The 21,685-nt window shown below is 59.1% G+C and overlaps 2 protein-coding genes across 5 annotated transcripts in view; one reads left to right on the plus strand and one right to left on the minus strand.

The window, feature by feature from the left end:
* The window catches only part of RNF216 (ring finger protein 216), a 106,870-nt gene extending 98,096 nt beyond the window's left edge, over positions 1-8,774 (plus strand). For all 4 annotated transcript variants that reach the window (XM_024577037.3, XM_024577042.3, XM_045185172.2 and 1 more), the window contains 2 exons: positions 5,684-5,753; positions 6,360-8,774. In XM_024577037.3, the coding sequence (XP_024432805.1) occupies positions 5,684-5,753; positions 6,360-6,679 (390 nt within the window). In that variant the 3' untranslated portion in view covers positions 6,680-8,774. The remainder of the gene's footprint in view (positions 1-5,683; positions 5,754-6,359) is intronic.
* A 3,751-nt stretch (positions 8,775-12,525) lies between these two features.
* On the minus strand, positions 12,526-21,344 carry FSCN1 (fascin actin-bundling protein 1). Its single transcript, XM_024576939.4, has 5 exons — positions 20,393-21,344; positions 14,861-15,017; positions 14,654-14,775; positions 14,255-14,422; positions 12,526-13,870 (listed from the first exon to the last, which is right to left on the minus strand). The coding sequence occupies exons 1-5, from the start codon at positions 21,222-21,224 to the stop codon at positions 13,668-13,670; spliced, it is 1,482 nt and encodes a 493-aa protein (XP_024432707.1). The 5' UTR covers positions 21,225-21,344; the 3' UTR covers positions 12,526-13,667.
* Positions 21,345-21,685: the final 341 nt, after the last annotated feature.

Here is a 21,685-nt window from a genome sequence, read left to right on the forward strand (position 1 = left end):
CTTTCACTAGGGCTGTTAGCGGATGGAGCCCAGCCTGCCCCTGAGGTTTCTGGGCTCCCGAGCTCCTGGCTCCCACTGGGTCAGAAGAGTCTGCTGGCTTCATATCTGAGGCCAAGTGCCAGGGAGGCCAGAGAGCTTTGCCTGGGTCATCTCAGGGATGGCACATAAACTTCTAGGTGAGCTGACCCCAGAGAATAAGAATTCCCTCAAACTCTGCAGGGGCGCGCCCCCTTCTCTGCTGCACTGGCCGGCTGTCTCCTTGAGTGGAGCTATTTTGTTTTGCCCTATTCCGTGTATAGTGGAGAAAGGAGATTTCAGAGTTCCGCTCATTCCAGAGAGAAAGAACCCTCTTGTGTTTTGCGAATGGTAAGATGCACTCTTTCTAGAACAAAGCAGGACCTAAAAATAGTCACCTCTGACAGAGAGAGGGTGGGGCTGTGCCGGCAGGGTCGGTCCCTGGGCCCCTCCAGAAGCTGTGGCTCAGGAGCCTGTCGTCCTGTGGTGAGGAGCTCGGGCTCTGAGACGGGTGTCCTGGGTTCGAGCCTCACAGGGCCTCAGGCTTCCTCCTCTTCTGTGCTGTGGGGATTGATTAATAGTCCCTAACTCCGGGGTGGCTCCGGAGATGACTCTTATGTGAGGTGCTTAGAGTAAGAGCTGGCACGGAGCCCCGCACACCTGGTTTCCTGTGAGGGACTCAGCCCTGCAGGAGGGCAGGAGGGCAGTTCATCCTCTGAGCCGCCCGCACTGCCCTCAGGACATCCTCTTTCCTCCCATTGTTCCCCATTCCCAGCAGCCAGCTCGTCCTAGATCTGCAGAAGGACGAACCTTTTTCTCGAGTGTCCTTGTTCACTGTGAGCGGTGACGGTTGGGGTGCCTAGCACGTGTCCTGAGGGAGCTCACCTCCAGGAGGGCTTCTGTTGCCCCCTCTGTCCCTCAGCCCCGAACCCAAGAAGTGTTCTGATGAGGGGCCAGTGTTGCATTTTATCTCAAAATAACCATACACTTGCCTTCACTCTTTAGAGAGAGGGGAAGACAGGGAGTGAGAAAGGGGGAGAAACACTGGTTGGTTCTTCTCGCGTGCAGGCGACCCCTCGGCTCACAGGCCAGCGCTCAGTCCACTGAGCCACACCAGCCAGGGCCTCACTCTTTTTTTTACATTAATTTTATAAATTGTGGTAAAATATATATAAAACTTCCATTTTTGAAGTTTACAGTTCAACCTGCCTTCACTCTTTACTTGAGGAATGTAAAATGCTTAAGGGAAACTGCTTGTGAAAGGAACTTGCACCCCACCCCAGAGGAAGTAAGGAATCTTCCCTTTAGAGGCTAACGTATTTGGCTAGACTGTAACCACAAATACATATCTATTATGCAGTGTTTTAGATCTTAGTTTCTAAACACAGCGAGTGTCCTGTGGCTCCAACCAGCTGGAGAAAGTTGAAAACTGAAACTCCTGACCCATATTCTAGGTGTACCTGACAATTTACTCATTATTTATGGTAACAATCACTGCTCAAAACAGCTGAGCACTGACATTTTCTGCTGAAATACAGACGGAATTCAGACTCTAAGGGCACTGCCTGCAGGGGGGGAGGGCAGGGCTTAAGGACAAACGGTCTTGAGTCCACTCGCCAGATCAGGAGCGATCAGAGGAAGGAAGGAACAAGCTTCAGCTGACTCTTCAGAAGGTGAAGGACTGGGGCTCCAAGAAGAGTTCCTGCCAGCGGGCGTGCCCAGCCGCCCTGTGCCCCAGAAGCTGGTGGCTCCCCGTCGGGAAGCTCCACTCACACGTGCCTCTCTGCAAGGGCCTCAGACCCACCCAAGGGATTGCTAACTCTGCGCTTACTTGGCGCTGAGCTTCTACCAGGAGCATTTGGATTTATAACAGAAAACTTAGCATTGATAACAGGCAGGTGCCCTGCCCACCCACCCTCTCCACAGTGTGATAGAAGACCTGGAATCTTCTACCCACAGGGAAGCCTCTCAGGCCTCATTCTTCCTTTATCCTGGCAGACTGTGTAGACTGGCCACTAAAACTGATCCCAGTGCAAAACCAGGAGCTCCAGAAGGGGAGAGACCAGTCTGCCTTACTCTCCCCTGTGCAGCCAGCCTGGCAGGGCCTGGTGCATCCCAGGTGCTCAGCGTGCCTTTTTTTTTTTTTTTTTTTTTTAAGACTTTGTTTTTAGAGAGAGGGGAAGGGAGGGAAAAGAAAGGGAAACATGGATCAGTTGCCTCTTGAACACCCCCAACAGGGGACCTGGCCCACAATCCAGGCATGTGTCCTGACCAGGATTGAACATGTGACCTTTCAGTTCACAGGACAACACCCAGCCGCTGAGCCACACCAGTCAGGGCCAGTGCTGCCCCCTGAAGGAAAGGGTGCACACGCCCTTCAGACTTCGCAGTCAGATCAAGCGCGGGGCAGGGGAACCTTCACGGATTTGTCTTTGGATTCTGTCCAGGAAAACTATTTGAGTGGCGCTGTAGAGTGGTCTAAAGCATTTGCCACCCCCTCCACCAGCCAGCCATAACATTGAACACCTCGCTTTCTCTGGGACCTCTGTTTTCCGTGCTGTAAAGGAAGTTGGAATGGGTGATTTCCAAGATACCTTCTGTGCCATCAGAGGCCTTGAGCCTCCCTCTGGGGACTGCTGGGCATGAGCACACTTAGGTGATGTGGTAGAAATAGGGACAAGGTGGTGATAATGGTGAAGGTGAGGTACTAATAATGATAACTTAAAAATAACCAGAGTCAGGAAACCTGTCACTTGTACCATAAAAAAGCCACTGAGTCCTGACCAGTGTGGCTCATTGGAGCGTCGTCCCGTAAACTGGAAGGTTACAGGTTCAATTGTGGGTCAGGGCACATGCCCGGGTTGCAGCTTCAGTCCCTGGATGGGGCATGTGTGAGAGGCAGCCAGTCGATCTTCCTCTGTCCCATCAATGTTTCCCTCCCTCCCTCCCTCTCCCCTCCCTTCCTCTCTCTCTAAAATTGATAAGTATGTTGTTGGGTGAGGAGTTAAAAAAAGCCATTGAGAGAAATGTTGGGGTCATCTCCCAACCTGTATCACTTTCTCTTCGCTAGAACTTAGCTGAAAGGCCGAGAAGTGATGTGCCGCTTTTTCTTGAAACTTCCCTGTCTAAGTAAGCCCTGTGCTGCCTTGTTCGACTTTCCTCCCTGAGCAGTGAGCGCCTGCTTCCTGCCGCGCCCCTCCCACACTCGCGTTCCGTCAGCCCATGTGACAGTCTGTGCAGATGAGGTGCTGAGATCGGGTGTTCAGGAACTTGCCCCAGGTTAGTCTTTGAGAGGCGTAGGCCACTGCGCTCCCACTTTTCCATCCTGATCAATGTCCTTTTTGTTTTTGTTTATCTTTTTTCTAGGCCTGCCGCTGGCACCAAACTAAAGAGGTTTGCCAGCTCCTAATCTAGACAATGGGTAGGCTTTATCTTGACACGCACACACAGCCCTCCAGGCTGCCCACCACATTCTGAGCTCCTGCAGCCTTTTGTGTCTGTGGGCTCAGTGAATGCACTGTAGAGCAGTAAGTCCCTCTTGTGGAGTGTTTGCAAGGAAGCCAGGTGACCGCGTCTTGGATTTTTTGTTGTTGTTGTTAAGCATTTTTATGTATCACCTGGGGGCTGGACGGGACACCCATCGGGATTCCTCCTGAACACATGGCGCTCTGGTGCGCACAAGCACTTAGCAGCTTCTCAGGTGGGTGATGGGATCCTAGTCTTTGTTGTCTCTCCTCTTCCCCTTGCCTCGCTCACAACACCTGGCCAGGGGAGGCTGAAGAAGACTTGGGTGTGTGGTAAGAATTTCCCAATGTCAGAGTTGGAAAGAATCCTTGAGACCTTGAGGCCATTGAGTCTGGACCATCAGGTGGCATCTGAGGCCTGGAGAATAGAAGTGAAGTTACCGGGGCCACGCTGCTGCCCGCAGTACAGATGATACACGTAACATGGTTCCTCTGTGCGGTGGCTGCTCGCCCGTCCATCAGCTTCATTGTTGATCAGAGGCTTCACCAGCAGACTCAGGGCAGTGCCCAGCACAGCAGGCATCCAACACACGCTGACAGAGGGGGTCGTGCCTCCGGAAGCCCGAGGGCTCACAACTGTGTGATGGAATCACAGGTTGCCGTCTTGGCTGTGACATTAATAGCATGTTAAGTAAATAGTCAAACTGTCCATTGCTCAGCTCCACGATGGGACTGCCACACTCTCCTCTGGTCCAAAGAATTTCAGGGGTCCTTTCTGGCTCCTGCACTCCCCTCTGTGTCCCTCCGTTCCCATCTGAGAAGTTCCGTGGGTGTCAGCACACAGGCAGAGCCTCAGGTCAGCAGGAAAAGTCCAGATGTGGCGCTGATGTGTTCCGCCCAGAGCACACCTGGCCACGAGCAGGCTCTCGAAGTACTGAAACTTGCTTGTGCCCTGCTGCCCTCACAGTGGGCACCACTGCCCCTCCCCGTTCTTCTAGCTTGGCTGCTTTTAACTCCTGGAGAAGCAGCTGGAAGACCCTCAAAAACAGGCCAGGCCTGCCTGTCACTCAGCTTGCATCGGTGCTGCAGACGCGTTCAGGTTCGGCTGCAGTGCCCTCTCCTCCTCACCGAGCCCCACCCCCAAAAGGCAAGGCCTCCTCCCACAGCCTCCACACCCACATCCACGCTGTGCTGCAGCAGTCCTGCCATCAGCCAGCAGAGACGTGCATCTTGGGGGTTTTCAAGATTCCAGATCATCGAGAAGCCTCTGTACTAGGCCGCTGAGCCATGGCAGAACTTAGCACGTAGCACGGGGCAGGCGTGGTTGGAGTGGTCGTCCCAGCCAGCAGCCCAGTGCTGTCCCCACGGTGCCCAGGGTAGGTGGAGATGTGGGAACTACACGGACCTGGTACCCTGCTTTCCCGGTGCTGCCCCCAGAGCCACCCCCCTGGTGAAGCCCACGCATCTGCCGGCGCCCAGAGCCCCTCATTGGCTCCTGTCCCCAGTCTGGAATACTCCACATTTGAGGTGCCAGTTAGCAGGCCCACCAGGTGTCGCGTTTGGGAGGTGGGAGTGCTACATCTCTTCTCAGACAGTTCCGCCTCCCTCCTGTGCACTAGCCTGGCCCCGGTCGCTGTTGTGCTGGCAGCGTACTGCTGCTTCTACAGCCCACCATCATCGAGGAGCTAAAGGCCAGCTTCGGGGCTCAGTGGGCCTCAGTGGACATTTGTCCAGCAAGTTGGCTGGGCTCCACACAAACAAGCTTTGTGCTCAGAGTCTATAAGCTCAGGATTCGTCGGGCCCTGCCTGCCCCAGACTCACCCGCTTCCCAAACCCTCGGGTTCTCCATGTGCCCCTTGGAGCTGCAAGAGAGGTTCTCCCTCTGCTCACCCTACAGCTGAGTGAGCAAAGCAGGGTCTCGGCCCAATGCCTAGAAGCCCACCTGCCATCACAAACCCTGTGACTTCGTTCCAGCCTTTCAGAGGGGCTTCCTCCTGGGACCCCCTCAGTGAGGAAGGAAGGAGGTTCTCAGGGAACTGGGAATGAGTGGAGTGCAGGCCCAAGACCCTGCTGGTCAGCAGCGGGTTTTTGGCTTCTCCCCAGTGCTGGCCAGCAGCAAGCTGGCGTCCCCAGTATCCCGGTGGGGCCTCCCCACTGCATGCGGCCGGCTGAGAGCCAGCTTGTTTATCATCTTGTTCTTCTAGGAAGATGATGAGAAGCTGATTGAGGAAATCCAGAAGGAGGCTGAAGAGGAACAGAAAAGAAAGAATGGAGGCAAGTGCTCCTCCCACCCCTCACAGGGACCACCCAGGGAGCGCAGGCCCTCAGGTGGTGTGGATGTGCAGCATGTCCTGCCCCTGCGGGAAAGGCCGGGAAGCTTAGGTACTGGTTTAGTGTCTCCTCACGGCAGGAAGGTGCCAAGGGGTACCTTTCAGCTTAGGAAGCAAGTAGCAGCCTAACCAGACTAGAAAACAGCAGGCCCACCCTGCGCCACAAAAGAACGAAGTGGCATTTCTGCGGGTGGCCATCCAGGCCCTGGCTTTGAAGGGGAGTCTCAGAAGCTCGGCCTGTTCTGAACTGGATCAGTCCCCCACCTTCCAAGGTGGTCACCATGGGGTGTCACACTCGGATAGAAGAATGATTTTGTCCTTAGTGACGGGTGGGGGTGTTGGTGCTTTAAGGGGCCTCACTGTGGCCCGGCCAGCCTTCCTGTGTACGCACAGTCACAGGTTCCTGGCCTCGCCTCTTCCTCCTCCTGGTTCCTAGCTCCAGCCCGAGGGCAGGCGGGACCTGTGTCAGGGTATGTCCCCAGGGGCAGAACCAGACCTGGGTATGGTCGGCTTTCACTGTTCTCTCTAATAAACCCTCTCTCCTTCCCAGAGAACACCTTCAAGCGCATCGGGCCCCCCTTGGAGAAGCCTCCAGAGAAAGTCCAGAGGATCGAAACCCTGCCAAGACCTGTCCCACAGAACTTGCACCAGCCGCAGATCCCCCCCTACGCCTTCGTGCACCCGCCCTTCCCCCTGCCGCCGGTCCGGCCTGTATTCAACAATTTCCCTCTCAACATGGGTCCCATCCCAGCACCCTACGTGCCTCCTTTGCCCAACATTCGGGTCAACTATGAGTTTGCCCCCGTCCACCTGCCCCTAGAGCACAACCTGCCCATGCACTTTGGTCCCCAGCCGCGCCATCGCTTCTGACGCCTGAGCTGTGCCGTTACCACAGCACTGTCCGATCCCTAATAAAGCTGAAGTGACAAATGGTGCCGTTTGGAGAGAGCAGTGAGGCGGGAGCGCCGCCACAGCCGGGCCTGCAGCTACTCTGGTGCCCGAGGGCCTCCCAGGGTGGCACCCTGCTGCTCCCAGCCCAGCCGCTGGTCCCGGCAAAGAGGGCAGAGCCGTTGCCACAGGCCCAAGAGCACCACTCAGGGTGGGAAGGCAACAGACGTGTCCCCCATGTGCAGGACACCTTGGTGACAGTTCAGGGTCTGCTGCCCTCCTGGCCCACTCAGAGGAGACCATCTCAATGCTGTGGGTTCTGTTCTGATTTGTCTAAGGTATTTGCTGTTTACTCACTTGGGTTCACCGGTTCTCCACAGCCCACTGGGCTGCCGCTCCGTCTCTGAAAAGTCCAGTGTGCTCCCAAGTCAGGTAGCTCTGGCGGGCCTGGTGGCGCTCCCAGGCAGCCCAGTTACTGCGGAGCCTCCTCTGTCACCAACCTGGCAATGACCAGCTCCCCTAAGGTTGGTGGGGGCAGTGGATGCCCCCCACCCAACGAGCTGCCCTGCCAGGTGCTCTGCAGGCCCGGCAGCTGCCTTTCTCAAGGTTGAGTTGTGTGGGGTCCCTGCCAAGTTCTCATTTCCTGTCTAGCCCCAGCCCTGGCCCCCACTTTGTGGAGTCACGCCCCACTGGGCTGCAGAGCAGAGGCCTCTGCTGGGACTGCGCCTCTCTCTCCCCGGGTTGGCCTGTTTCTGTTGCTGTGGCTCTGAGGTCCGCGAGGTTCCCAGGAGCTCAGAGCACACCCACAGAGGACAGTGAGCCAAAGCCTGTCCCCGACAGGGCTCCTGCTCCCACCGCCAGAGGCCTGCGCCTCCCAGCCTGCTCACTGCTTTTGGGACCACGAGTCACTGTTTGGTCACCCACTGCTGTCAGCTTCTTAGAAGTATTTAAAGAATTAAAATACGGTAAACCTGCTGAGTTGCGCCTCACTGCCTTTCCTGTAGTGGTGCCCTTTGCAGGCAGACGGTCATCTGGGCGTGGGGTGGGGCCCGTGCGGACAGGCCTCTGGGTTTGCACTGCCTGCAGCGTCTCCCCAGGGGCCACCTGCTCCTCACTGCCAGCCTCAATGGCAGCAACAAGTACCTTTGAAGCATGTTCCCTGTGTTTCCCCCAGGGAGGGTCTCTGAGAGCCGTCAGCTGCCGACAGTTATTCCACCAGATGGGGAGGGTGACTGCAGGCATGTCCTGCCCCGCTAGTGGCCACTCACCCTGGCCTCCTAGGCCTGAGCAGGTCATCCCACCTCTTCCCCACAGCTCAGGTTATGTGGCCCCTTGGAGGGCCTCCGGCAGGTGGCAGGCCCCTGTCGCTGCCATCCAGGAATTCCCCTAGGACCTGGCATGCAAAGAACTGGAATAATGGTTTCCCCCAAGGCCAGTCCGAGGACTTGTCCTTTGTGGACATTGCAGGCTGTTTCTAGGCACGGGGCTGCTCAGGAGGCATTTCTGCCGGTACCTGGTCCCAAACATTCTGCCCACCAGATGTAGGACAGTCACTGCCATGAGTTCTGACCCTGTATGACCCACTAGGCACCTCAGTGTCTCAGAGGCAGGACTGAGACATGGGCTCCTCCAGAAGCAGCCATACTAGTGATGGGGTTTGGGAGCAAGATGGGACCGTAGTTACCTGACAAGCCAGCACTGAGCCGCAAGTTGCCAATGACAGCAATCCCACAGAGGTCAGCGTGGGGGGTGGGGGGTGGGGGTAGCAGGAGTCCCGGCGGTGCCTGGCACCTTCCCCTCAGGGCAAGTGCTCGCTCCCCAGAGCAGGACACTGGCCCGCAACAGTCCCATTCCACTTGCCTTAAAACTGGACAGAGGAATCTAGTATTTGCACTTAGACAATTGTAAAACTTTTTAAGTGCATACCTGTCACTTTGTATAAAAATGGCAAAAATGATTAAGTTTTTTCTTTCTGGTAGTAAAAGTTCATAAAACAATTGTTTTAACTACTGTGTGTAAAAAGCCTGTATCATATGTACCTTGGACATTTTTGTAAATAAATGTTTGTGCACTCTGCGCCCTCTGGTTTCGTTTCTCCACGTAGCAGGCAGGCTCTGCTACCCCCATGAAGCTGCAGGCTGCACAGACTGGCCCGATTCCCTGGTGATTGGATCTGAACATCACTCAGCACGGCAGGATTTGATCCCAATGTAGCAGCCTGCTCGGGAAAGGTGTTCCCACCTCCCTGTGTGGGTGTGAAATGCGTGATCCCTTAAGCCAGCCCTGCTTGTGATGCCAACCAGGGTCCAGATTGGGCACAAATGGCTTTTTGGCACAGAGTCCCCTTTGGGAAATTGTGGTCAGTCCCTCTTTCAGGCCTCTACAGCAGATTCGCCTCGGAGAGCAACTTGCAGAAGCTCAACCCCCGCCTCCCTGAAGGTCGGGTCTGAATGGAAGAAACCTCACCTAAGACCCAGAGACAGAGGTGGGAGAACAGAGCTGAGTGCAGAACTGAGCCGAGCGGCTGGACAGAGGAGCGAAGCGCAGTGCCCTGCCCTACCACTCGAGGGCCTCCTTCCTCAGGCCCACCCTCTTCCCTGCCTACTACCCCCAGCCAGCAGCCCCATCAGAGCACCTCCTACTGGGTACCAGGATCTACCTGTGGGAGTTGGCCCCAAGTCCTGGAGGGCATCCTGGTGGGCCACAGTACCTGGGCTCAAACCAAGCTAAAAATTTTAATGAAACGCAAGGCTACCCTCTCCTGCTTTTTGCAAGTTTTTCTTGAGTGAATTTTTTTTTGGAGGGGGTATGTCTGTAAAAAGTACAGCTGCCCTGGCTGGGGTGATTCTGGATTGGCAAGCCACAGGGTCACTGGTTGGATTCCCAGTCAGAGCTCATGCCTGGGTCGCAAGCCAGCTTCCCAGTTGGGGGCACAGGAGAGGTAACTGATCGATGTTTCTCTCGCACATCAAAGTTTCTCTTCCTTTCTCCCTCCTACCCCAAAATAAAATCTTTTTTATTTTTTAAAGTACATCTGACCCTTGATCAGTGGGATAAGGGGGCACCAGCTGCCATAAGCACACAAGTAGCTCCCGTCATCCCTGGCATACCCAGCTTCCCAACCACCAGTTCACCCTGGAAACACTCAGTTTGGAGCTGAGAGGGTCAATAGAAAACTACCCACACGTAGGTGGAGCAGCACGGTTCCAAGCAGCTACAGCTACGCAACAGCCCCCAAACGTGCCCCACAGTACATCCAAGATAAGAGTGCCCGCATTCCCACCTTCTGAATGGGTTGCTGTTTTTAAAATTACCCATGTCCAGCCGTTGCTCCTGTGCCTGGGGCGTACGTATTTTGCATATTGGCAGCGATACCATAGACTTTCTGCAGCTTCAGTAATGAGAACAATAACAAACGGAACCACCACAACACGGAGCTGGAGCTGCGGCCCCAGAGGAGCGGCCTTGCTTGGCCTCGGCCTCAAGTCTTTGGAATTTTGAAAAGAGCAAAATGATCCCTGCACTGGGCCTAGGGCGATGTGGTGTCCATCCCAAAAAACTGTCTGCAAAGATAACTGGAAAGCAAATAACGACTGCTTGACCAATGACCGAAATTTAAAACAGTTACGGTTAACATCGCTGTGTCGCATTACCTGCACCAGTAGAAAGGCCTTCCTTCTGTGGATGGACCTGTTCTCCTTCCCCTCCTTCTCGTGAGTACCCCTTCCTTTTGTCTCCTCATTGGAACACTCTTTGGGCTTCTGCCTGAACTAATGATTCTTGAATAGCTATTCTCATTGTAGTCAAATTAAGGCTTGTTGCCTCTCACTTTGAAAGGCCTTTTTATCTTTAGGTTAACAAGAAGTAGATAAGTAATGCCTATTTTCCTCATCTGCTACCATCTTTATTTCCCTCCGGGTACCGGGAGTCACACACAGCTGCTGGCATGTGGCAGCGCGAAGACCTGCACTGGGGCGCCCTTGCTATTGCAAAAGGGATGCTGTAGCTTCCCCTGCAGCTCGCTCTCTTCCTTTCCCTTCTGGGGTGCTCTCCAGGTCTGTGGCTCTATCATAGCTCTAATCCAACCCTTTTATGCCTTCTGTGAGATTTCTTTGTTAGCTTTGCCACACGTCATTCAGGCATTCCCTGCTAAGGAAGATCCAGATGCTTCCGAACACCACCCACACCTCTGTGCACGCCCTGTGTGCTTCTGGACCAGTCTGCAGCAGTGGAGCCAGGAGTCGAGGATGGGGCAGGGCTATCGGAGACTTCAGCCAGATTTCTCTCCTGGTCTCAGGGGAGAGCCCTGAGCTGCACTCCGCCCCTCATGGGCATGGCCTTGCACCCACGGTCAGTCTCCGCTGGTCAGTCTCTGCTGGTCGAGGGCTCTTCCTCTGGAATCTGACCTCAGGGAGGCGTTGCCTGTATCGACACACCTTTCTTCAGAGAGAGCTGCTTCCAGGTCAGGGGCATTTGTGGTTGTGCCGTCCAAACTTTTTGTTTTCCATCCTTAAAAGTATCTCTTTTTATATATACACATTGGCCAGTTATAAATGTTTCAAAATAGAAAAAACTTCAAAACGCTAGCGCAAAGAAAAAAAGTGTTTCGTGATGCAAAGGTAACTAATGACAATGGTTTTTTCCCCTTATCGATTTGAGAGAGAGAAACATCGACTTGCTGTTGCACCTCTCTGTGCATTCATCGGTGAGTGCTGGTGTGGACCCTGATGGGCCTCAAACCCACAACTTCGGCTTAGCAGGGAGACACTCTAACCCCTGAGCTACTGGGCCAGGGCGGTGCTGATAATGTATTTACACATTTCCTTCAGCGTGCTTTCTTCCTACAATTATACAATGTTTCATGAAACCGGCAACCAGTGAGCATTGTCACCTTTGCTCAAGCTTCTCACCACACAGGTTGTGCAACTGCCCGACTGGGGACCCCCTCCCTGGACAAACCCTTTCCAGTGCATCCCCCACCCTCAGGTCTGAGACATTCAGCTGTTCCTTCCACGTCACTGAGCCTTCTGGCTTCCAGCCTGGCTTTGACGGGTGTTGCACTGGCCAGGACACTGCCAGATGCCCACCATCCCTTTATAGCCCCCCATCTGCCCTTGTCAATCTCAAGACTACCCCCCAGGCACCACCAATCACAGCACAGGTATCTCAGTTTCATCAGCAGCAGCCAATCAGCTCGTCTGCTGACTGCTCCCTGGTGGAGCCCCCACTGCCCTGCATCCAACCTGTACCTCTCAGTCCGTTCTCAGTCACCACCTTGTTGGACACCCAGGTGGCACCCTGCTCCACCCACAAGGTTGTCTTGCTGCTCTGATCCTCTGTAAATTGGGAACCCAGCTCCCTCACCCAGGGATGCTGGTGGGGGGGGGTGCGAATGAGGGACCACTGAAGCCAAAGGGCCAGCCCAGAGCCTGCCAACCTGCCTGGAGTCCCCACTGCTGGACCCAAGTTTCCTGCACAGCTGCTGACTCCCTGCACTTCTTGTCTGCAGGGGGGAAATGCCTCCCACCCAGAGCACCAGGAGGGTGTGCTCTCCTGGTCTGCTGTCAGCTTGGTCTCTCTCTGCCCCCTAAACAAGCAGGCGCAGGCCCACCCCAAGTGCCTCCCGCTCAGGCCCCGAACATTGGAGACGGCCCCCTCCCCTCCCTGGAGCGGCAATGCCCCCACCACATGGGATGCCACACCTTTGCAAGGCCCTCCTCTGTTTCGGGAGGCGTCCTGGCTGCTCAGACCAGCCCTCAGAGCCCTGGGCCAGGCCCTCCCTGCCACCTTCACCCCAAAGACACACACAGGCCGGCCTCGGTGCTGGATTTCTGTTATTTTATTTTGCTTTTTCCAGTCCGAAGCTACTATCATGGGCATTTGGAGTTATACAAATGACACTTACAAAAAATAAAAGACCAAGACACCCAGAGTGAGATGCATGGTGGGGCGAACCAAGGTGGGGGGAGGGGCTGGCAGGGGCTGCTGGGAGCCGGGGGCAGGGGCAGGGTGGCTCCTCACAGGCTCCCAGCTGAGGGTGACTCCCTGCTTCATCCCACCCCGAAACCCAGAGTCCAGTCCGACAAGGAGCACCGACCACGCCGGCTGGAGGCAGTGAGGGGCGCAGCACCACCAGGTGGGAACACAGGCCAGGAAGGTGGGCAGGTGGGAGGGGCCCGTGAGAGCCCCTGGGCCGGTGGTAGCAGATTCCGCATTCGGGGTGGCGCCCTGCCTGCCCACCACTGGTGAGCAGAGGGCACCCAGGCCTGGGATGCTGTCCCAAGACCCTCCCCCAAGACCCTTGAGGACCACTCATGGCTATACCCAGGCTTGCCTGAGCCGCCTTCAACAATAACATTTCTTTAAAAAAAATACTGATTTGGTTATTTTCTGCTTCCAGTCAGGCCAGGGTGAACGACAGAGACAGGAGCAGGGCCCCAGACCACAGGGGACGTGCAGTTGCAGGCCTACTCCGGGCAAAGGGGACGGGTATTGGGCACTCTAGTCTCAGCCCCCTGCCTGTACGGCTTTCCTCTCGATGCAGGGCTGGCGCTCCAGGACAGGGGCCACCGAAGGGCTTGGGCCAAGTGCCCGGGTCCTGGGAACCTGGGGGATCTCAGCTGGGGAAGGGGGGCAGGAGATTCCAGTTACAGCCCCCACACCCAGGCCCCCTGTTCGTCGGCCGCTTGGGGAAATAAGGCTCAGAGTCATCTGAGGTCAGAAGAAAGGTGTGCCAGCCTCGCCCACAGCAGAGGAGAGGGCAGAGGGCCACAGTCCACCTGAGGACCAGGCCACAGCCGCTGACCCACCCGGGGCGAGGCCACACAGGCGACAGGTAGGGACACTGTTTTCTCTGGGTTTCCAGTTTGAAAGGCAAGGGGCACACCACCCTCGGCAGCACCCACCTGGAGGAGGATTAGCAGGAGGGGTCAGGGCGGGTTGGGGGCGGGGAGCGGCAGGGTGGCAGGGACTAGTACTCCCACAGCGTGGCAGGGTCGACGGTCTCAGCGCAGGCCTTCAGGACCCCCGCGTGGTCTCCCTTCAGGTAGCGCCCGCCCACCTTGATGGCCACCTTGTTGTAGTCGCAGAACTCGAAGAAGAAGTCGACGGGGGTGTCACTGCTGCTGGTGACCAAGGAGTCACTGCCCACCATCCAGTACTTGCCAGTAGAGTCTGGGGGGGGTGGGGGGCGAGCCCGTCAGACCCTGTTCCCCACCCTATAATCACGGCTTCCGGAAGGGGGGCGAGGGCAGTTAGGCCCACCCAAACCTCCCACCCACCCGTCCTGGATGGGGGCCACTCCCTGCCCCCTTTCCAGATCCCTGACTCCCCATCTGCTCTAGCTCAGTATGGGGTGGGCTGGGAAGTCTCCCTCCTATACAGACAAGTGGGGAAGGGGCTGCTCCCAGTCCAGAGCCCCTGGTGGCCTCAGGACATCTGTTCCCCTGGGGTTTGGGATGGCAGAAGCCAAGTCAGAGGGAGGCCAGGCTGAGCCCCACAGCCAGGGCCACGCAGGGCAGGGGGTCCCTCCCAGCAACCACACTCAGGAGAACCTGCCTTTGATGTTGTAGGCGCCGTCATTGAACTCAAGCTGGAAGACGTCATAGCTGGAGCGGTTGGCGTCCAGGGTGCCCGTGACCTTGCGGCAGCCGATGAAGCCATGCTCCCCACGGAACACGATGATGGGACGGTTGATCAGCTTCATGAGGAAGAGCTCCGTGTCCCCTGTCCCAGAAAGGGGAGGGGCCGTGAGCTGGGACACCCAGACTATGACTCAGAGAGAGAGAGCGGGGCCCTGGGGCCACATAGCATGCCAGCCCTGGGCTGAGACTGGGTGGGGACAATGTGGGGATGCCCAGCACAGGGTGGGCAACAGGGGGCCTTGGTGAGTGGCCCCAGCATGGTTAGACTTCAGGAAAGCAGATCTCGTTGAGGGGGGCACCCACAGGCGGCTACCTGCTGTCTCCACCGAGGCGGCCAGCTGCCCGTTCTTCTTGGCCGTCACAAACTTGCCATTGGACGCACGCAGTGTGACCCGCCGATCACGCCACTCGATGTCGAAGTAGCAGCTGGCATTCCTGGGCGTGATGGGACAGAGTCAGGTGGAGCCCCCAGGCCCCAGCCCCAGGGGAGGGGAGTGACCGGCGGACGTGGGGCACTTACTTGGTGGAGGCGGTGGATTGCACACCCCCAGTGGTCGTCAGCATCCAGTACCTCCCCGTGTGGGTGCGGAAGGCGCACTTTTTGGTGTCGCGGTCGATCTCCAGCTGGAAAGTCTCCTGGTCAGTCTCTTCGTCCTGATTGGCCGACAGGTCCATACCTGGGGGGGGAGAGCCTCCAGCTGGTACCTGGCCCTGTCCCCTCACACCAACAAGCTCGGGCCTGCAGAGCAGAGGACAGACCCCAGGACAGGCGGGGGCCCCCCCAGGAGCAAAGCAGCTCATCTGGGTCCACATTACTTTCCCTGACGAAAGAACTGACACCTTCCAACACACCAGCTGCAGGAAGACACTGTAGAGACAGTAGAGGAAATCGTCCCGTGGCCCGGGGTTAGATATGAAGGGTTAATTGTTGTTAGTCATGTTGTGGTTATGTTAGAAAACGGCCACCTTTTTTTAGAGATACAGACCGAAGCATTTCGAGATGAGACGCCCTGATGTCAGGGAGTTGGTCTGACTACAGCCAAACCCAGGACCACAGGGAGGGGTGGGGACGTGGCAGAGTGTGGCTCCCGCGCGGGTGTCAGGCTTGCAGAACGAGAGCTGAGAGGGAGCGCAGGCTCGCCCAGGGAATTTGGGCAGCTCGTAGCAGTCCAGACACGAAGCCACACACCTGCCCAAGCCGCGCACCCTGGACAGCACTGGGGCTGCCGCTTCTGAGGACATTATCCTCCCTGCGTGTCTGGATTTGCATATGATCTGCATCGTTTTGCATACCAGGTTGCAGCCTCCAGCGAAAACCTGGACCTGGCATCTTTGTCCCAACAGAACCAATTAATTCATGCCCCCCAGCGCCCTGGGTTCTCAGACCCACAGCCAAAGAATGGCTGTGCAGAGCGCTGGCTGCTGGGCGGGGGCCTGCCCGAGGGTCACTGTTTGGACCTTGATGCCTTTAGGAAGTTGTGACCCTGATGGTGGTGTCAATGTCCCTTCAGAGGAGGAGCTGAGGGCAGCAGAGCCGGGTCAGACCCGCCCTAGGGCCCATCCTGGTTCTCAGCCACCACTCTGAGGGCCTGAAAGGTGTCAGCCCCTTCTTAACCCAGTGACATGTCCCCACCTCAGTACCAAGGGGTGGGGACCTTTACTCCCACTTCGCAGAGACTGAGGCAGGGAGGTGGTGTCCTTGCCCAAGGTCACGCAGAGAAAGCAAGTGCCCTGGTGGCTCTCAGGAAGGAGGTGGACACACTCAGGCCCCCCCAGCCCTCCCTCCTCTCTACGGACTAGCGGCTATGGCCTCTGTGGGTCTCCCAGGGCCCTGAACCAGGCCCCAGGCCCCGCCCCAATGTCAGGGACAGCGAGCTGGATCGACTCTCACGGCCCAGGGCAGCACTGAGTCAGGACAGGGTCAGCAGGGGCTGGGCCTGGTGAGCACCAAGCCACCACCCAGAATGGACCGAAGAGCAGAGCTGGGGGCTGGGATCCCCTCCTTGCTCAGACCTCACCCAGCACACTGGCCCACCTGCCCCTCCCCCACAGCTGCAGAGGAGCCACACCCCGCTCTGCCAAAACCCACCCTGCAGCCACCAGCCCACCAAGTGGCACAACCTGCCGGGTGTGTGCGTGGTGGTCTGGCCCAGGGAAAGGGGGGCACAGACAAGAGGGAGAGCCCCTCTGGTGCACCCCAGCCACAGAAAAGCCAGAGGGGACTCCTCAGAAAGAGACCAAAGGGGGCAGGGAAGGGACCTGGAACAGAGGTCAAACCTCTCCACAGCCTCACCAGCCCAGCACGGAAACAGGGCGCTCACCAGCTCAGCGGGCTCTGGTTACTGAGCTGGCTGCCCGCGGGCGGGCGCACGTGGGCGGGAGCCAGGGAGCATCACCAGCATCCACTTCCTCCGAGGAACAAAGGGAGGCTCCGCAGTGCCCAGGGGCCATAACAGCCACCATCAGCTCCCTTGCTCAGACCCCACGAGCCTGGCTGTGGCAGGACTGGGACGGGTGTGACAGAAAGGCCCAGGCCAGCCAGGGTCCCACAGTGGAGGCCAGGTGGCACCCTTGGGCCAACAATACCTCCCTCTCACTCAGCCTCAGCGTCTCTCTCTGCCCGCCGATAGGGCCCAGTCTCTCCATCCTGCCTGGAAGCTGAGGGGATTTGGGTGCCTGGTGCTGCCGAGACACCAGGACTTCTAGTCCCAACAGGAAGGGGTGGGGTAAGGGGAGTTGCCCCCACCACCCAGCAAGGCTCCTCCTGGCTCCAAGGCCAGGCCCAGACAGGAGAGGCCCCTCTTGGCCTTGGAGTCTCTAATTAGAGCTGGGTAACTATGGAAACAGCATTTTCTTTGGGATTTTTCTTTTCAACAGCAGCACAGAAAACCTGAGTCACCGGCCCACAGGAGGCTCAGTGGAGCCCACGGGCCCATCCCCCCTTCCCCCAGAGAGCCCCAGAGAAGCACCTGAGACCCCTGCCTATCCCCCCCATCATGGTTTGCTCGGTCCCCATCCCCCTCAGCCCTAGCAGTTCCCAAACTCCCCCTACCCTCATTCAGTTTAGGGGAGGGGTCTGGAAGCCCGTGGCCAGTCACTCTCGCCACTCCCTGACCCCTTCAAGTCCCTCCTCCACCCTCACAAAAGCCTTTCCCTGGGCCAGAAATGCCCCGCCTCATAGGAAGAACTCTTACCCATCCTGCAAAGCCCAGCTTGACCGGCCTTTCCTCAGCCTGCCAGCCTGGCCTTTGAGTGGCTGGGACAGGGAGCTTCCTGAGTGTGCAGCCCCCCGGGCACAGCTGGCCAGGTGCAAAGAGGCTGCGAGGGCCGCAGCTCTGCCCAGGGTCTGGCTGGACCCCGGGGCAGGTGAGCTTCCCAAGGAAGGGGAAGCGCTGCCCCTCAGTGCCCCTGCCACCCCCCACCCTTGCCCAAGCCGCGTCCTCACTGTGGTCACAGCCACACCACTTCCCGGGACCTGGGATGGCCGCGTGCCCTCTGCTTCTCACACCGGCTCTCAGACACCGGGACCCCACTCCCAGGTGGCCAACCCAGGCTCTTCAGGTGGCTCTGATGGACTCCTCCTGGAAATGAAGCCTGGCTGAAAACGTGCCCTGGAGCCAGCCCTGCACAGATGGGAAACTGAGGCAGGAGAGCAGGCTGCAGCTTCAGCAGAGCGCACCCCACCCCCACCAGGCCAGCCAGTGCAGGCCTGCGGGGATGAGTCACGTCCCCCCAGCCCAGGATGCTCCTCCTTCCTGGCTGGAGTTTCCCAGCGGTTCCCCACAGCGTGTCGGAAGCCGCCTCCTTGCCACGCAGGCCCGTCCAAAATGGCTTCAGCAGATGCACACCCGCCTGGTGCCAGCTCGGGGTCCTTTGGTCGTTCTCCACCCCACCAGGAAGACCTGGGCCAGCTAACGTGAGAATGAGGTGAAGACCCCAAGATCTGAAGCCTATGGAGCCCCAACATCAGCTCCCAAAGCCCCCTCCCCCAGTTCCACGTCCCCCTAAACTCACAGATGAGCCAACACCCCTCTCTTGGCTCAATTTCCGGCTATTCCTGCCCCATCAGCCTGAATCACATCATAAACCCCCAGCGAGCTTTACTAGAGAGGAGCGGGCGTGCGTCCAGGCTTGAGAGTGGCTGCCAAAAACACCCTTGAGTTTAATCTGGGCGTTCTGCTCCTTCCTGCCTCAGGGCCTTTGCACAAGCTGCAGCCAGTCCACACACTGATTCATGCTACCTTCTAGTCATCCTTCAGGTCAGCCCAAGCGTCTGCCTCAGGAAGGGACCTCCCCCCACCTCATGTGCAACCCCGATGTACTTCCTGGACCCCAGGCCTTGGCTTGACACCCCTGGGATATTGATCATGTCCCAGGGAGAACACCAGCCCCACCAGAGAAGGGCCTGGGACATGCCCACTTGTTCGCCACCTAGGCCTCAGCGTGTCTCACTTGGCAAGGGCTCAATGTCCGCAGAACAGGGGAGGAGCCCCACTCCACACCACCCAGTACTGTGTGAGAACAGAAGGGGAGGCCCACGTGGGCCCCAGAGGTGGAGAGGCATCAGGGGGCCTGGATAAGAGCCCACCCGAGTCCAAAAGGCCCAGTTCTGCACGCTGCTTCCCAGCTGTGTGACCTGGGGCACATGGCTTCACCTCTCTGGGCCCGAACCCACCCATCTGTGAGAAAGAAGCCCTCTGCCCATGCCCATCAACAAACTCAAGCACAAAATCACCACCACTGTGACAGGAGCCCCGTCAGGAGGGGGCCACTCTGGGCTCCCATCCAGCTATCTCCGGAGGCGGGGGTCCGCTTTCCCATCCGGGGGAGCAAGACCCCACAGGTCCGCGCAGTGGGGCCTCTGGCTGCCAGGAATCAACTGCCTTCGCCTCCAAAGGAGGGGAGGGGCCGCCAGAAGGAAGAGAAGCCGACGGGGGTGGGGGCGGAGGGGGGGAGGGAATCTGAGGAGGGAAAGAGCGAGGCTCACTTCTGGCTAGGAAATGGCTAGACCAGCGGGAGGCCCGGGAGAGGACACGACGGGCTGCAGCTAATTGTTCTAGGCCCGAGCCTCCGGGCGGGTTCACTCGAGGGCAGGGGGCTTCCCGAGGGATCCGGCTCCTTGCTGAGGCCGCCCTCCGACGCCCGCGGGGCAGTGCGCACCAGCCCGGGGACGCGCCACCGGTGCAGGGCGGGGTGCCTGGCAGGGAGTCATCCGCGCCACGCCGTCCAGGGTCCCGGGCGTGAGGAGTGAGGCTCCGGACCCAAGCGCTAGGTTCGGGACGACGTGAATGGGGGTCCTCAGCAGGGGGACCCGCGGAAATATGATTCCTCTCCCCACCCGCCCCGCCGCATCTGGTTTTCCCATCTGCAGAGACCGAGCTGGACAAAGGGGGTGAGGGAGGGCCCAGTCGAGGAACCCGCCCCCCTGTTCACAAAGGCCGCGGCCTCGAGCGAGGGCAGAAGCGGGAGGAGGGGCTGGGGGGAAGGGCAGACACTCGGGGGCCCCCTCCCCAGCAGAGGCCAGCCACTCCTGACAGCAAGAGGTGGAGAAAGGCCTGGAGGGCGGGGAGGTGGAGCGCACCCCGCAGAGATCAAAGCCTTCCCTCCCGCCCTCGAAAGGCGGCCCCTGGAGTTTGGGGGCGCGCCCGGGACTTGTTGCGACCCTCGCCTCCGCCCTGGTGCAAAAGGCCTGCTGACGGGGGAGGGGCTCGAAGAAACAGCCGATCCGAGAGGGATCAGCGAGTGTGGGAAGAACCCAGAGTGGGCAGGGGGGTCGAAGTGGCACCTAGGGCGGCGCATACGCGGGTCCTAGGATCCCCAAACCCAACGTGGTGGGGGTTCTGCCGCGGCGCCCAAAGGTGGGCAAAGCCCCACCCCTCGCCCCCTCCTCCGGACTGGAGCGCGGCGGGACTGGGCGGCCTTCGTGTCTAGCGGGGGCGCCGCTGGGAACTGCAGCGGCGCCCGGGACGAGAAAGGGCGGGAGGCTGGAAGGCTGGGGGTGGGGTGCGCTTTGTGCACAGACCGGGGAGGCGGGGGCGGCGTCCCCACTCACCCTGGCGCGTGGACACGTTCCTCTCGTTGGCGGCCTGCAGCACGACCTGGGCGCAGCTCTGCTCCAGGGCGAAGAGCTCGTCCTTGCCCACCTTGGTGGCCTTGCCGGCCTTGAGCGTGCCGCTGGGCCCGGACGGCGCCAGGTAGCGGCCTTCGCAGTCGCGGAAGGCCACCTTGCCGGAGCGGAATTCGAGCGTGTAGCCCGTGGCGGGCTCGGGGCGCGCCACCAGGCGCCCGTCGTGGCGCAGGAAGCGGTGGTCGGAGGTCTGCACGCTGTAGCGCTGGTCCTGGAAGGCCAGCGTGATGAGCGAGTCGACGCCCCAGGGCACGTCGCGGTCCACCGCGATCTCGTCCGCCGGCCTCGCGCTCAGGTGTGCGTAGCGCTTGCGGGTCAGACTGTAGATGTTGACCTGCGGGTGCATGGCGATGTGCACGCTCCACTTCTCGGCCGGCGACACGGTCTGCGCGAAGCACGACAGGCGGTCCTCCGTGCCTCCGAAGTAGCGCCGGTGCGCCTCGGACTGCAGCGACCAGCGGCCGTCGTCGTGCGCCACGATCAGGAAGCGGCAGTCGGCGCCAGGCACCTCGCGCTCGCAGGTCACGTTGCCATCCTTATCTGCCGCCAGGTAGCGGCCCAGGTGGCTGCGCAGGCATACGGCCGCGCTGCCCGCTTCGTCGGGCGGCTGCTCCAGCGTCCAGATCTGCTTCTTCTTCAGGCTGCTGGCCGATGCGTTCACCTTGAACCCGAACGCCTCGGCCGTCAGGTACTTGTTGCCGCAGTTGATGAGGCCGAACTGGATCTGCACCGCCTCGGTCGTGCCGTTGGCAGTCATGGTGGAGGCGGGCGGCGGGCCCCGGCGCGGCCCGGGAGGTCGGTGGTGGGTCCCCGCGGCAGCTCGCGATTTCTTTGTTCCGCGACCGCGGGCCCGCGCGCACCCTCCGCAGCGATCCACAAAGCCGGCTGGGACGCCCCAGCCTCTTTATAGGCTGGGTGACGTCAGCGCCACAAGGCCCCGCCCCCGCCTCGCAGCGCGGCTCCGCGTGGGAGGGGGCTCGGAGCTGGAGGGAGCCCTCTCCGCAAAGCTGGGGGCCCGAGGGGCGCGGGTGGCGGCTTGATTCCCAGTGTCCTCTATTTCTGGCCGGCAGGCCTCTGTAGCCTCCCACCTCGGCCGCCACCCCAATGCCACGGCCTCACCCCCGCAGCGCCGCAGCCCGAGGACGAACCCGAAGCCCCGGACCGACCCCTCGGAGGCCCCCCACCCCAAGCCTAGCATGGAGGAAAGACAATCCGGGT

The sequence above is a fragment of the Desmodus rotundus genome, chromosome 6, assembly GCF_022682495.2.
Source record: "Desmodus rotundus isolate HL8 chromosome 6, HLdesRot8A.1, whole genome shotgun sequence".
NCBI classification, from domain to species: Eukaryota; Metazoa; Chordata; class Mammalia; order Chiroptera; family Phyllostomidae; genus Desmodus; species Desmodus rotundus.